General features: G+C 50.9%; 9 protein-coding genes across 9 annotated transcripts; 3 read left to right on the forward strand and 6 right to left on the reverse strand.

Annotated features, from left to right (window-relative positions):
* Nucleotides 1-10: 10 nt before the first annotated feature.
* On the forward strand, nucleotides 11-1,506 carry CC1G_10132 (hypothetical protein; the record flags this gene model as incomplete). The annotated part of the gene is made up of 4 exons (XM_001829550.2): nucleotides 11-193; nucleotides 242-728; nucleotides 782-972; nucleotides 1,027-1,506. 4 exons carry the CDS (start codon nucleotides 11-13, stop codon nucleotides 1,504-1,506), a joined length of 1,341 nt encoding a protein of 446 aa, XP_001829602.2.
* A 208-nt stretch (nucleotides 1,507-1,714) lies between these two features.
* On the reverse strand, nucleotides 1,715-2,732 carry CC1G_10133 (hypothetical protein; the record flags this gene model as incomplete). Its single annotated transcript, XM_001829551.2, has 5 exons — nucleotides 1,715-1,882; nucleotides 1,932-2,075; nucleotides 2,122-2,289; nucleotides 2,344-2,558; nucleotides 2,615-2,732. 5 exons carry the CDS (start codon nucleotides 2,730-2,732, stop codon nucleotides 1,715-1,717), a joined length of 813 nt encoding a protein of 270 aa, XP_001829603.2.
* Nucleotides 2,733-3,437: 705 nt separating this feature from the next.
* CC1G_10134 (hypothetical protein) lies at nucleotides 3,438-3,686 on the forward strand (the record flags this gene model as incomplete). The annotated part of the gene is made up of 1 exon (XM_001829552.2): nucleotides 3,438-3,686. One exon carries the CDS (start codon nucleotides 3,438-3,440, stop codon nucleotides 3,684-3,686), a length of 249 nt encoding a protein of 82 aa, XP_001829604.2.
* Nucleotides 3,687-4,377: 691 nt separating this feature from the next.
* On the forward strand, nucleotides 4,378-5,672 carry CC1G_10135 (hypothetical protein; the record flags this gene model as incomplete). Its single annotated transcript, XM_001829553.2, has 5 exons — nucleotides 4,378-4,438; nucleotides 4,496-4,672; nucleotides 4,722-4,799; nucleotides 4,857-5,083; nucleotides 5,358-5,672. The coding sequence occupies 5 exons, from the start codon at nucleotides 4,378-4,380 to the stop codon at nucleotides 5,670-5,672; spliced, it is 858 nt and encodes a 285-aa protein (XP_001829605.2).
* Nucleotides 5,673-6,087: 415 nt separating this feature from the next.
* Nucleotides 6,088-6,424, reverse strand: CC1G_13789 (hypothetical protein; the record flags this gene model as incomplete). Its single annotated transcript, XM_002912211.1, has 2 exons — nucleotides 6,088-6,320; nucleotides 6,376-6,424. The coding sequence occupies 2 exons, from the start codon at nucleotides 6,422-6,424 to the stop codon at nucleotides 6,088-6,090; spliced, it is 282 nt and encodes a 93-aa protein (XP_002912257.1).
* Nucleotides 6,425-6,604: 180 nt separating this feature from the next.
* CC1G_13790 (hypothetical protein) lies at nucleotides 6,605-7,189 on the reverse strand (the record flags this gene model as incomplete). The annotated part of the gene is made up of 3 exons (XM_002912212.1): nucleotides 6,605-6,921; nucleotides 6,969-7,059; nucleotides 7,109-7,189. 3 exons carry the CDS (start codon nucleotides 7,187-7,189, stop codon nucleotides 6,605-6,607), a joined length of 489 nt encoding a protein of 162 aa, XP_002912258.1.
* Nucleotides 7,190-7,749: 560 nt separating this feature from the next.
* On the reverse strand, nucleotides 7,750-8,269 carry CC1G_10137 (hypothetical protein; the record flags this gene model as incomplete). Its single annotated transcript, XM_001829555.1, has 2 exons — nucleotides 7,750-8,132; nucleotides 8,182-8,269. The coding sequence occupies 2 exons, from the start codon at nucleotides 8,267-8,269 to the stop codon at nucleotides 7,750-7,752; spliced, it is 471 nt and encodes a 156-aa protein (XP_001829607.1).
* A 1,037-nt stretch (nucleotides 8,270-9,306) lies between these two features.
* CC1G_10138 (hypothetical protein) lies at nucleotides 9,307-10,954 on the reverse strand (the record flags this gene model as incomplete). Its single annotated transcript, XM_001829556.2, has 4 exons — nucleotides 9,307-9,589; nucleotides 9,642-9,835; nucleotides 9,882-9,971; nucleotides 10,583-10,954. The coding sequence occupies 4 exons, from the start codon at nucleotides 10,952-10,954 to the stop codon at nucleotides 9,307-9,309; spliced, it is 939 nt and encodes a 312-aa protein (XP_001829608.2).
* Nucleotides 10,955-11,293: 339 nt separating this feature from the next.
* On the reverse strand, nucleotides 11,294-12,686 carry CC1G_13016 (hypothetical protein; the record flags this gene model as incomplete). Its single annotated transcript, XM_002912213.1, has 4 exons — nucleotides 11,294-11,542; nucleotides 12,204-12,266; nucleotides 12,326-12,436; nucleotides 12,495-12,686. 4 exons carry the CDS (start codon nucleotides 12,684-12,686, stop codon nucleotides 11,294-11,296), a joined length of 615 nt encoding a protein of 204 aa, XP_002912259.1.
* Between the last annotated feature and the right edge of the window lie 28 nt (nucleotides 12,687-12,714).

Genomic DNA, 12,714 nt, shown 5'->3' on the forward strand with positions numbered 1-12,714 from the left:
TATCTCCCAGATGCCCTGGCCAACACCCGGAAACTCCTCAGCCACTCGAAACCTGTCCGCAGTGGGATGGCAGGGGCTGCTGGATTACTTGTCCAGTCGCCTGCGGGCTGCGGGCCGTGATTATACCATCCAACATCCGAAATTGGCCCAGTCAGAGAGACAACAATTTCTTGAGGCCCTGTTCAGCGAGATCGTGAGCCAATATTCTTTTCTCCCATTCCAGTTACTGACATTCCTACAGAAAATTTCCACATTTGCTCTTGCTACAGCCAACATCAAGTTCCCAAATCGCATCGTCATACCTCGTTGTTTCGGTCAAATCTTTCACCTCTTTTATGAGAGTGAGTTTGCCGCCATTGACCCTCTCCTGATCCACATCGTGGCGGAGGCGGGGGAAGGTGAGCGAGATCCAATCCTCAGCCATTATGTGGGAGCGTGGTGGCTTCCGGGGGAGGAACGCAAGAAATATTCCTTAAGCGACCTGGTGGCGATGTGGCATGACCAGTCTGCCATTATGACGCGCTCTCTTCCAGAACCCCCCGCAACATCCCTTGTGCTTTCAGAGCTAACCCTGGAGTCATTGCGGGAGGCAAGGTCGCTGCTTCTGGCTTCCATAGAAATTGTCGACCAAGAAATCGCTACCAATCGCGTCGCCCGAAAACGCGTCAAAACGACCATGCAGACCTTGAGTCAGGAGGAAGCTATGTGGAAGAGGACTTTGAAAGAGGGTAAATAGGACCACTCTGGCTTAGATACTTCAGTATTGATTTCGATCATGCAGATCCTGGTGAATGCGAGTTTGATGACACCACGGTTTTGCCTCCCCTTCCACGCCCCGTCGACAAGGACGATTGGAAGAAATTCCATTTCTATGTCCTTGACCGGGTGTGTGTAGCTATCAAGAAGGCATCACAGACACCGATCCCAAGGGAGAGGCAGCAGGGTTTTTACAACCGGTTGTACACAGAGTTTGTTCGTTCGCTTTCCTTGACAACCTGATAACGGATTTGCTCATGGGATTTCAAGCTTGTCGGGACTTTGGCGTATGGGATTTCCTTGGCGTACTTCGGGAACCCCTTCCTTCCCCAGGGTTCACTCGGCATCATCCACGAGTGGTTTGAAACGGATCAATTGTCACCCCGATGCCTTTTTGAACGGAAAGTCCCGTCGGAAATGCTGACCATGAACGAGCTTCACCAGCCTTCGTGGCTGGACAAGGATGACATTGCATATGGCGAAGATGTGGACCCAGTCCCCGAGATATATGCCGAATGGCTTCAATCCCTTGACCAACTTCATCCCATCTCCAATTTGTCCTTGGAGGAGCTCCTTCATTTGCGGCAAAAGATTGTTATCCACGCACGGCAGTTGGGTGAACTTCGCTATGACCATTTGGCCCGAGCGCAGGAGCTCAAGGATAGGATCTTCAGATGCTGGGCTATCACTTATCGTTGGGGGAAACCATGGAAAACGGCTGCATTCAAATCCACTTCCTCAGAGGTCTAGTTAAAGTAATAATTAGAGCAATAGAAATTATCCAAAGATTCTAGAGTGGGTAATGCTGGAGGACGATAGAACGGAACCCTTTCTAAAGGACCACTCCTATAGAACTGGGCCAGGCAGTGCCTGTCTCCATCGACGTGTGGAACAGCGTGAGGAAAGAAACCGGCAAGAGTGGCAACCATCGTTCCGGGTGTATACCGACAAAGTAATCCTATTCCTCGTATGTCGATGACCCCGTGTCGATAGCGACCTCCGGTGTAGAGCAAATCGTAGATGTAGGGCGGGCTACAAACATCCCGGTGGAGATCTGTGCGCCGGTTGACAATAACAGATAGCGCGCTGAAGGGTGACGTCCAATATCGGAGAACTTCTTGAAGGACTGTCAAGTCGTCAACCGGGATATACCCGCAGTAAAGGTTGGCAAGAACGTCTAGTCCAGCCTCAAACAGTATCGGGTGGATCACGGCAAGGACGGCGCCCAGTACCGCGGTGCTCTCGGTCAACCTCTTGATGAATTCCAGTCCTCCTTTCTTCTCGTCTTTAAAATTGGTGGAGGGAGAAAAGGGTCCATTCTAGCCAACAATGAGGTTCTGCAGTTGTGGATATGAGGAAACGTACCGGGTGTCCTTGCATGGGCCACGCGGAAGCATACGTTGCAACGCCTGCCCTCGGTCCCTGCCCTGAATTCGAGAAGTACTGCTGGCCGTCCCGGAAGGATCCCCTGGCCCGCATGGAAAGTCCAGCATCTTGGGACGCGAGCCATTGGATGGCCTCGTCAATTTGTCTCTGATGGCATTGGTCAATGGCTTTCCTCCGGCCTCGACGAACATACGGACTTACTTGGCGGTCTTCCGTGATGATGCCCGGGAGGTACCAGGTGAGGATTCTTCCCTTGGAGTCCGTTACTACACAAGGGACCGTACGGAGGTTTGGGTTTCCTTCCTGGTCAATCCCTCCTGAAGGGGGGAACGCGCGCGTTATATAGCTGTCTGGCCAATGCGCGCCGCGTTTGCGGTTCTTTGAGAACCACGTTTGAACACACCAACCGACGCTATCTATGGGAATGATGTTTAGTTTCCAGTGGTACCCCCTCAGAGCCGATACCTCTTACCAGCATTGTTCAGTCCTCGAGAGGCAACCTCTGCAATGTGCTCGCATTCTACTTGCAAACGGAGGGGAATGTCTGGGTCAATCGCGGCACGACCATCCCCTCTCAATTTCCTGCGCATCCTGCGCTGCGCATGCCTACCCAGTCTCTGAAGTATCTGGCCACCAACGGGGAGAGGGGGGCGAGTTGGGTGAATTGTCGAGATGGGTCAGGAGGTGATAGAGCGAGAGAGACATGGATTCCCCAAATGGTCATTTAAGCGCCCCGGTCACGTGTGTTTATTGCCTGGAACGAAATGGACCGTTCCACAAAGGGGCTGACAGGTCTTTCTGAAGCAAAATCCGGCCATAATGGGGGGATTCCTAACTCGATGTAGCGGGCAAGAATGGGAAAGTACTGCGAGGGGCTAACGGAACATTTGGAGAGACATCGCATCGCGATCCAAGGAAGGATTTCACTGCAGGAGATGATATTAAACTATGGTTTGTAACACAAGGAAGATATGAAGGGTACCCACGGGAGGCAGCGAATAGGAATTATGGGCCTCACTTACATAATCCACCTCTCCACCAACCATAAAGCTAGGTCGACGAGTTAAATTGCCCTTAATCCCGAGTATCAAACGAAATAAGTGCCACCAAACCAGTTCCTCTAGGCCATTCCCAAGTCGAAAAGGTGCGTCAAAACTCATGGTGTCACACTCGAAATTCACATTCCCTGCAGAATGCGACGTTCCTCTAGACTCGAACAGAAACAGAAACGTGAGAAGGATGTAAGAAGAATCGTCGAAAGGTTACAGAAAGGTGTGTTATGTTCCTTACCTTTTATGCCTCAACTCAACCCCGTTCAAGCCAATGATCAGGCAGTGGAAAACTATTGTCGGGTTGGCAGACAGGCTGGTAGTATTCGCTACACTTTGGCTGATTGTGTAGCCGAGCTGAACACCCAAGAAGACAAAGATTTATTTGGGGAGATGGGCCACGAGTTCATGATTCTCGAATGCGAGTTGGACAGACTTCGCGATGAGCTCGAGGTAGCCAGGTGGTTGATCGCCCGGCTCCAGAACATGTCTTAGACCTCCATATGGCTGTAGTTTGGAATAAGTACCCGATTGACTTGTCCTTCCCTAAATGACTTTGTTGCTCGCGGCATGTACGGAAGGATTGTACTTTCAGAAGGATAAGCCGAGTTCCGCCCCGTTTAGGTGGGTCCGCAACGGAGGAAGGAATCAATGCATGAACTTTAGCTCTAGTCAGATCATTCGGACGCCTCATTGCTCAGCAGGACCCTTTCCTGCGCAAGATGCTTGAAAGAGTTTCAAACAAGATGGATCCAAGGTGCCAACCACTGCTGGTTGTCGAGAAATTTGAACTGATGTCACTGCTCAGCCGAATCAGCACTTGACGTAGACCTCGTGGCGTCTAAGGACGCTTGCGCTTCGCTAGTGGTGAGGTGGAAGGTCTTGTTACCTTCGTTGCTGAAGGAGCTGGAAGGAAAGGCTCCTTCAGTCGTTGCAATGATAGACCGGTTCATGTCCGAGACGAGGGGGTTGAAGGAATCAATGAACAAGCTTAGGGGATCCGCGAGTACAACCTCGAGCTGGACACCCATGAGCAGGAAGTTAACCGAAGAGCTTGACGGAAAGCTGACTTAGGTCATCGTTGCTAAGTATTGCTGTACTCGATCTTCCACATCCCCATATGTCCCACAGTATTTCGCCAGGTATAAAGATTGGTATCGTCGTTTTCTCCCAAACATCGCCCAATATGTGCCTATGCATCAAAACTCGCGTTGTGGCTCTCGAGGCCCAGTTAGCCATTGTTGCTGGTAGGGATTAAGTCCTCCTTCCAGGATCCCCTGAGAGTGTCTAATTCCTTCCTTCAGGAATCGAGAGGAGAATTGAAGGAATGATGGGATCAGAAGAAGGAGCAACTTCCGCCATCGCATATGGCGGACCGGGAAAGGAAGGAACATGCACCCTTCAGGCTCTGCTGAGAGCAGAGGTAGAAGTTGCATTGAGGTTGGCCAACGAGATTCCGGAGCGTGCTGCGATGCACCTTAGTAAGGGGGTTTTAACTATCTTCTTGGGAACAGAGATTAATGGCAACAGATGTCAGGGAGAGGGATCATGTTGAACTCATTGACCTTGATGATTTGGCGCTCGTTGACCTTACGACGTTCTTTCATTGTAAGTCATTCGGTCTATATTGGGCCCTAAAGTCAGAACTGAAAGGATGTTGCACAGGTCTTTTGGAGGTGTGGACTGGCCTGGATCGATTAATCCAGGATAGCTACATGAGGGTGAGAGGGGAAGGCGGCCGAGGTATCTTACTAAGGATCGAGCGCCATCGAAGGAAGGTCCTCGGAAACGCGATCAAGGGATTGGCAGGCGAGGCCATGCAAGCAGGATGGAAGCTATTGAAGAAGGTAGAGGCACGTGCTGTGGAACTTGGGTTTCCAGAACTCCTTGAGGTAAATGCGTAGCCCCATTAACCGTTGTCGGAGCTTCAATTGGATTGCTATATTTTTCTTCGTGATATATCAAGTCGGTGAATGCCAGGGCGTGGCCATAGGCATCCCATGGAACCTGCCAGACAAGTACTTGAGGTGACCGTACCCCGGCGCTCGCTGGAAAGGGTTTTGGAAGGTATGCCATGTTCTTCAAAGTCTAGTAGACGAATGCTCATATTTCGAAGCCCAACAAGCCGCAGAGGCAGTGTTGACGAAGTTCGAATCAACGCTTCAGGACCTCCAGGAAGCGTATTATTGGTGGCAGCATTCTCTGCCAGAAAACGAAATCAATCTAGCAAGATCTCCTTCCTATAGGAGTCGACATGCCGCCCAAGACGACGAGGTGTGGGACCAGTGGCTTCGCGATAGAGAGGAAGGCAGCAAAACACCACCATCTGAGGGGCTGGGGAGCCAGGAGAAATGGGGAGAGAAGATGGAGAGGGACATGCTCCTACTCGCTCGGCACACCATTGACTTGAAGATTGCGGCGAATTCTCTGCGGACCGCTTCCCTTAGGCTCCAAGGCTCAATTGTAGTAGCGGAAGGATAGAACTCGTGGGTTAATACATGGTTTTTTTTTTGGCGGTGCGAAGTCGGAATGGAATGATGATATGTAAGAAGAAGGCGGATGAGAGGCTGTTAGCAAGGAACTTAAGCTTGAAGGGAGGACTGCGGTAGGGAAGGGGGTGGCAAGGCAAAGGAGAAGGAAGAGAGGAGGGAGGATAAATGTATGAGACCTTCCTTCTAGCTTTAATATTTTCCACGGGAACGGGTTTGCCTCCACAAAGGAAGGAATCCAAGGTGGAAAACCCGAGGAATGAGTAAGGAGGGAAGAGAGCCAAGACAGAAACAAGAGCCATGATTAACGAGGCAGGGACGAGCTCAGGAATTGTGAAGCCTGTTGCGAGTTTTTTTTTTTTTTTCTCGCAGTCCCGTCTGGACAAGTATGGTAGTTCTTAGATTTTTTACACCCCGGTGTGACTATAACTACCCTCGACCTCCCCTTGGCGAAGTGTCCTTTCGTCCACAGCTTCCTGCTCAAGTTCCGTGTCTATCTGGTCTCCTTCCTCGAGTGCAATCTTGAGCATCGCAAGGATGCTTTCCTGAATGACAAGGGCAAGCACCTCGCTTGCAAGTTGGTCGATGAACAGTGGCACATTGGAGGATGGCATGCTTGTGAGGTGAGCCCGTTGCCTCGCTATAACACCAGGAATCTGAGGTTGGTATTTGGCCAGGGCTGAGAGGGCACTTACCTTTCAACTGACGGACAATGCTTGTGAGGTTACAAGTCGCTCTCGCCATATCTGGTTGGGTTTCATTGCGTGGCATATCTGACTGGGGGGGGGGAAAGGATGGGGTAACGGACTTGGTTTCAAGACGGTGCAGTGTAACCGAGCCATATATATATACAAATTTATTGTGATTTCGGATTTACTGCCTTGAACCTACTATATAGCTGATGGCGTGTGCTACGTGAGCCCATCATTCCATATGAAAACGCCTTTTGAAGTTCTGAACAACAGCGCTGGATTCCGTTACAGAAGGTGGCGCATTTGAAGACGCCTCACCCAGTCCGACGTATCCGTGTTTAGTCTGTATCTGGAGCTTGATCAAAGTTGAGAGCTCGAGTATGACCAAAAGTTGGTCGGCTTGTGCTTTCTCGAAATCCCGTACTTGCTTGGCCATTTCTACACGCAAGTCCAGGAATTGCTCAAGAAGATCTCTGTCAGGGCAGACTGCGGATGCCTCGCGGAGACTGGCGAGTTCTGATCGAGATAGAGCAATTCCTTCCGCGGTTCCTGGAGCAAGGTCATGTCAAGCTAAACTGGGAAGGTAGGTAACGTACCTGGGAGAAGAGATGTGACGACCAGGAGACGGTCTAGGTTGCGAATGATGTCAGATGTGATTTGGGCAGCCTGGTCCGTCATGGAGGTTATCTTTTTCCATGGTGAGAAGATTACATTGGTAGCGGCATGCTCCACTTACTGTTGCCTCAAAGATGGGGGATTTGAGATGGGTGTGAGGTGCGAACCTGGTATTTATGCCTTTGCAAGTAGGGGGCGTCATTATGGGGCTTAAAGTGGGACAAATCGTCTTTTTGCATTGGATATAGTACGGAACTGTGTAAGAGAAAAAAAAAAGAATGAGAGGAACTTGGAGTCACTGAAGAAGCGGAACAGGCGGGTAATTTCCGTGGTGGAGCAAGGAAGGATGCAAGAAAGTCCGAGTCGAGAGATTGACAGAAAGAAATGACCGGAAGGGAAATGCGAGACGGAATTTCCCGGTAAAAGGCCCGATGCGACGGAATGGGCTTAAGTCGAAGGAAGGGATAGAGAGTGGGAGAAGGAAGGGAAAGGAGGAAGGGAACAGGAAGGGTGGCTTAGGGGGGGAGGGGCTGGAGCGAGGGAAGGTATTGACGAAGTTGGCGGATGAAGTTTTCGGGAAGGATTTTTGAGGGAGGAAGGTTTGTGAAGGAAATGGGAGAGGATTGTGGAGGAAAGGAGGTGGTCGCTGAAGGAAGGTTGGCAAAGGAAATGTACAAAGGGAAGGACGGCGACGGGACAGCCCGAAGGACCCCTTGGTGGTCAAGGAAGTGAACCGGAAGCAAGGCAAAAACCACCAGAAACCTACTCCCCCCGAATCAGGCGGAGATTCTTGGAGAGCTTGGAGGTGACCGAGTCTGCCTGTAGGGGCACAGAACTACTGGTGCAAACTTCATAAATTTTCTCCATTTCTTGAATGAGGATATTGAGGATGTCTTCTCTGGCTTTTGCGATCGAATGGTGAACAGCGATTCTGGTTGATCTGTCAATTGCTTGGAGGACCCGAATTTGCAGCAACACGAGCTTGGACGATCGACGAACGGCGACGAGAACTTTGCGCCTTGAGTCTTTCTTGTCCTCCAGGGAAAGAGACGAAAGACTAGCGTTAATCCCAGGGACTGGTGTGCCTGGGATTATGCCTTGCGGCGCAAAATCTTGTGTCGTTTGGACAAGGTCGTTATGTACGTCTGGAGGAATTTATTTAGGTGAGGTTGGGAGCATTAATATGGTTCTCACCTTGGAGAGCCTCGAGGTTTTTTATTAGATTCTCGAGGTCTTGGACAAGCTCTGCTGATGAGGGAACACGGAGAGGATCTGCTGACATCTACACTTAACGATTTAACGATAAGTGACCTCCATTTCAATTAAGATATTGTTACGAGTGCATACCTGTGGGGAGCGGTTAAGTTCTTTTTGGCAGAGATGTGATTGTAAGGGGGTGTAAACAGAGTTTGAATTGGAGGTTCTCCCTTATATAGCCGTGGGGGAGGACATTTATACTGGTTACCAAAAGATCTGTTAATTAGGCTGGATATTTGCGGGATCCCAAGGATCAAGTTTGGCATTCCTTATTAGCCCCATTCCCGGACCTGACGCCAGCGGAATCGTTTGCTTCCTAGACTCCCTTCATGGGTCCGAGGAATTGGGGAAAAGAACCCCGGTACAACATGCCTAATTAGGGGCCGCGAGCCAAGGCGCCAGTGGGAAGGGGAATGACCAAGCTAAGGAGAGAGCTGGGATATGGGTACCGAAGGGTCGGTGGATGCAGATGTGGGTCACGCACTGTATTCTTGAGGGTCCGCGAGCCAAGGCGCCAGTGGGAAGGGGAATGACCAAGCTGAAGAGAGAGCTGGGATATGGGTACCGAAGGGTCGGTGGATGCAGATGTACTGAGTGGGTCACGCACTGTATTCTTGAGATGGACACTGCTGGGGAGAATATAAGGTACAAGAAAGCATAGTGAACCGCAGTACTGAGGGCGAGGTACATTATGGACGTCTGTGTTCTCCATGTACTAGCGGGGTGAATAGCTCTATGCCGGTGATGGCTAAGAGATGTGGTCAGCGGGATATAGGTGCCCTTCATATGACATTACCTTAATGTAAAAGCGCTTTGCACGGCTGTGACATGTGGACTGACCTTGTAAAAGGCACCCCAAACAGGTGGGAAACGGATTGAGGAACGGGAATGAAGGGAAAAGGCCTTTCGGCAAAGGTAAAGGAACGAGTTCAAGGGAATGAGGAATAACCAGCTGGCCCATGTGGAGTGGAGATCTCTAAATGATCAGCTGGTGCAAGGATCATTGACTCCTGATAGCGACCAGCTAGGCCCGGTATCACATGGTGGATGGTATTTTATTCATCAAGGTAGAACATGTATTATGTAAGGTAGTCTATGTACAGTTGTGACGGCGATACCCTTTCCTCCCCGGATACTGGCTGACTTGATGGCGTCGTGGTTGCTGCAGGTGCTTTTCTCCTCCAAGTCGTCCGCGTCGAATTCAGCCAGATGACGTCTGAAGTCCTTGTCGTCCACCATGTACGCGTACCCACGGTTCAGGCCAGGGTCGCGGGCGTCCGAGGAAACATCCTTCCGTCGTAAGCGGAAGTTCGCGTCGATTGCCAGGAACAGACGATAGACAAACCTAATCCACATTCAGCCAACACCACCACCAAAGCCACGGAAGGACTACTTACCATTTGTAGTCAGCCACAGAGTTCCACCCACTTGGCAAGTTGATATCGGGGTAGGGACACGCAGGGCACAGCAAAGCACACTCGCCGGGGCTAGTTCCATGCACTCCCGACAGGGAATGCCCGCGCCCCGCGCGTTTCATCATCCTTATGTGTCGCCAGATGTGCACCATACGGAGGAAGCTAGGGTAACGATTCTATCCGGGGTCAGCCGTCATCCAAGTACAAGTCAAAGCCACTCACAGGAACTGGTTCTGTGCCACTGTTGTCGGTTCGCCGTTCCAGCGCTCGCATAAACTCGTACGCGGAAGCTTTCGAGGTGAACGACAGCATCTGAAATGTCTCCATAACGTGAAATGTAGCCGCAGTTTGAGGGTCAGTTGCAGTGGCAGGGAACAGTCGGTGTCTCAGCAATTGAACTACCGGGGAGGCTCCCGAAGAGCATCCACAGAAATCGAGGCCAACGGTGGATACCCCGTCTGCGTGGACGATCACGAAAGAATCATCTCTGGCCCGTTTCGCGACTGGGCAGGTCTCCCCATCCCGGTGACCCAGCTGAATCCGGACCCCCACCGACTTCAGTGAAGCACGTTCAAAGGATTTGCCGTTCCAGCGCTATAATCAATTGTAAGTCAACGAAAATGCGGGATTAGCGGATGCCCTCACCTCAATGTTATGCAAAGGGAGACGGACATGCTCTGACCGAGTGCATTCACGGCAACGAAGCTCCACCGCAAAACAGTTTCTACACCGATAGCCTCCCTCGCCCGTCAGAGATTTAGTGCACAATACACAAACAGATTCATTATCAGGGGCCTCCAGGCGCAGAAACTCGTCCAAAAACATATCTAAATTCTCCATAAAGGCCATCGTTGGAAGATCCGACTGTCAACCAAAAACAAGAATGAGTTCAGAAAGGCTCACAACATTGCCCAGAGACGTACCGGCAACTGGTCCCGCGGGGCCTTGACATTCTCTTCCTCTTTTCCCTGTCCTTCCCTCTCATCCACAGTCCTTTCTTCCTCCGGGTGCGCGTCGAGGCTTGCCAGATCAACGGCGAAATTCTCAGCGAAAAGCGCCTCTATGTCCACCCTCTGGTTGCTGACCCCAGAGGCCTGCTGCGACGACATTCCAGGGGCTGCGGATTTCTTCGTGGGCGAGGGTGGGACCACCAGGTAGGAATCGGAAGCGCGATAACCCCTCCCTGTGGACTCGATTTCCGTATATTTCTCCTGGACATCCTCTGAACCTTGCACGGGGTCGTCGAACTCGTAGAACTCGAAGTGGTCATCGATGCGTCTTTTCTTGGGAGCCATGAGGCGCAGATGGGTGAGGTGCGCACGAGGGAGTGCGGAGCTGGTGTGAAGGACCAACGTACCGGCTTGATCAGATCACAGGTCATGTGACGTGACGCGTCCTCAACACGTCAAGTTGAACAAGTTACTACCGGCTGAATGTATCGGGATGTTGTCACATTCTGACTTGGTCATCTCCCCAGGATCACACTGTTGTGGCCAAAAAAAAGGAAGGTCTATTGGATGGACGCAGATGCAGCGGCACAGATTATGACAACGTTCACACTACAACAAATACGACACAAGAAAGCAAGAAAGCAATAAAAGATGGATGGCGCCCATGTGTGCTCGCGTAACCACTCAAGCCTCTGTGAGCGGCCCGGCAACTGCGCCGATTTCTTCGCCATCAGAGTTATACACAGGTACCCGTTTCGCCGTCCCCAACTCCTCCCCGTCAGAGTCGTAGACTGTGACGGTGACCTGGCAACTTGGGCCTGCGGAGTGTCCGTGCCTAGCTCTGATAGAGGCAGTGTCGGTTTCGGAGTCCGATGAATCGACCACAAGCACAACCCCGTTTGGGGTCGTGTCTCCAACCTTGTATTTTCTCTTCTTGACGATGCGGGTGGCAGCTGAGGAGGGAGGAGGGTATTTGGGTTCGTGATTTTATCTCCCGCCTTCGACAAATCGGAATTCCGACTTGCAACCTTTGCCACAAGACAGGCCACCTCGCTAGCCGTTGCAAAGGAAAAGGTAAACTCCAGGAGTAGTTTAGTTCTAGTGGGGGGGTAATGTTACGAACATATATGCTTACTAACATTATATTACTATACCTACCTCATCTCTACCTTATGTTTTTCATTTCAGCTCATAGTCTTACTCATATTTACTGCGCATTACTGATTGCTGACTGATACTTATTAAAAACTCATTGAAACCTACATACATTCCACGGAATACGCATGTTACCCATGAGGACTACGCCTCATGGCTAACACACGTCTTCTAGTATATAAACTCTCTAGTTCTCTTAGCTAGTTTCTTCACTTCGTTCTTAATTGTTCACAAAGCTATATCAAGTCTCAGTGCAAATACAAATATCTTTAATTATCACTCAAAGTCTAGCTCGAAGTTCACAAAGCTACAGGCGAAGAACTCTTGACGTAGTCACGAGTTGATTCATCGACCACAAAGTCGCTGAGTACTGGACGACACGTGCTTGTATCACGTATAGTCCATAACACCTCGCGGCGGGGAGGACAACACCACGTACCACGGCAGTGTAGCCAGGAGCTCGAGGAGGGCCCGCAGCACCGTGCCTCTTCTCAAGGGCCGTCTGTGTCGTCTGTGTCAGCAGTGCGTATACATCAACCCCTCTGGAACGTTTGATCTCACCAGGTATTTTTCCCACTCGCTGGCATCCAGTTGGAGAGCTTCTTGCCAAGTGATGTCCGGCTCCACACCCCGTCGAGCCCAAGAAGCCCAAACGATGTCCTTGAGAATAAACTACCGCCGGTTGGTCAGGAAAGGAAGGAGCCACACCTAACAGAGCAAAGGGACTCACGTCGGTTTTGATGGCCCTACGTTGGGCCAGGAGGTAGGGAGGGTCACCATCATCCGGCTCAGGGAATTCAGAGTAGAAACGGTCCACGCAAGCGTCGAGGAACTCTTGAACCTGTCCCTTTCGGAGCACGGGCGCATACCAAAAGCTCAACCGTTTGATGAGCTTGTAATGGGCCGCGATGCCGTACATCATGGTGTGTGCTAGTGCGTCCTATCAGTTG

The sequence above is a fragment of the Coprinopsis cinerea genome (genome assembly GCF_000182895.1).
Source record: "Coprinopsis cinerea okayama7#130 chromosome 1 map unlocalized cont3.1, whole genome shotgun sequence".
Lineage (NCBI taxonomy): Eukaryota > Fungi > Basidiomycota > Agaricomycetes > Agaricales > Psathyrellaceae > Coprinopsis > Coprinopsis cinerea.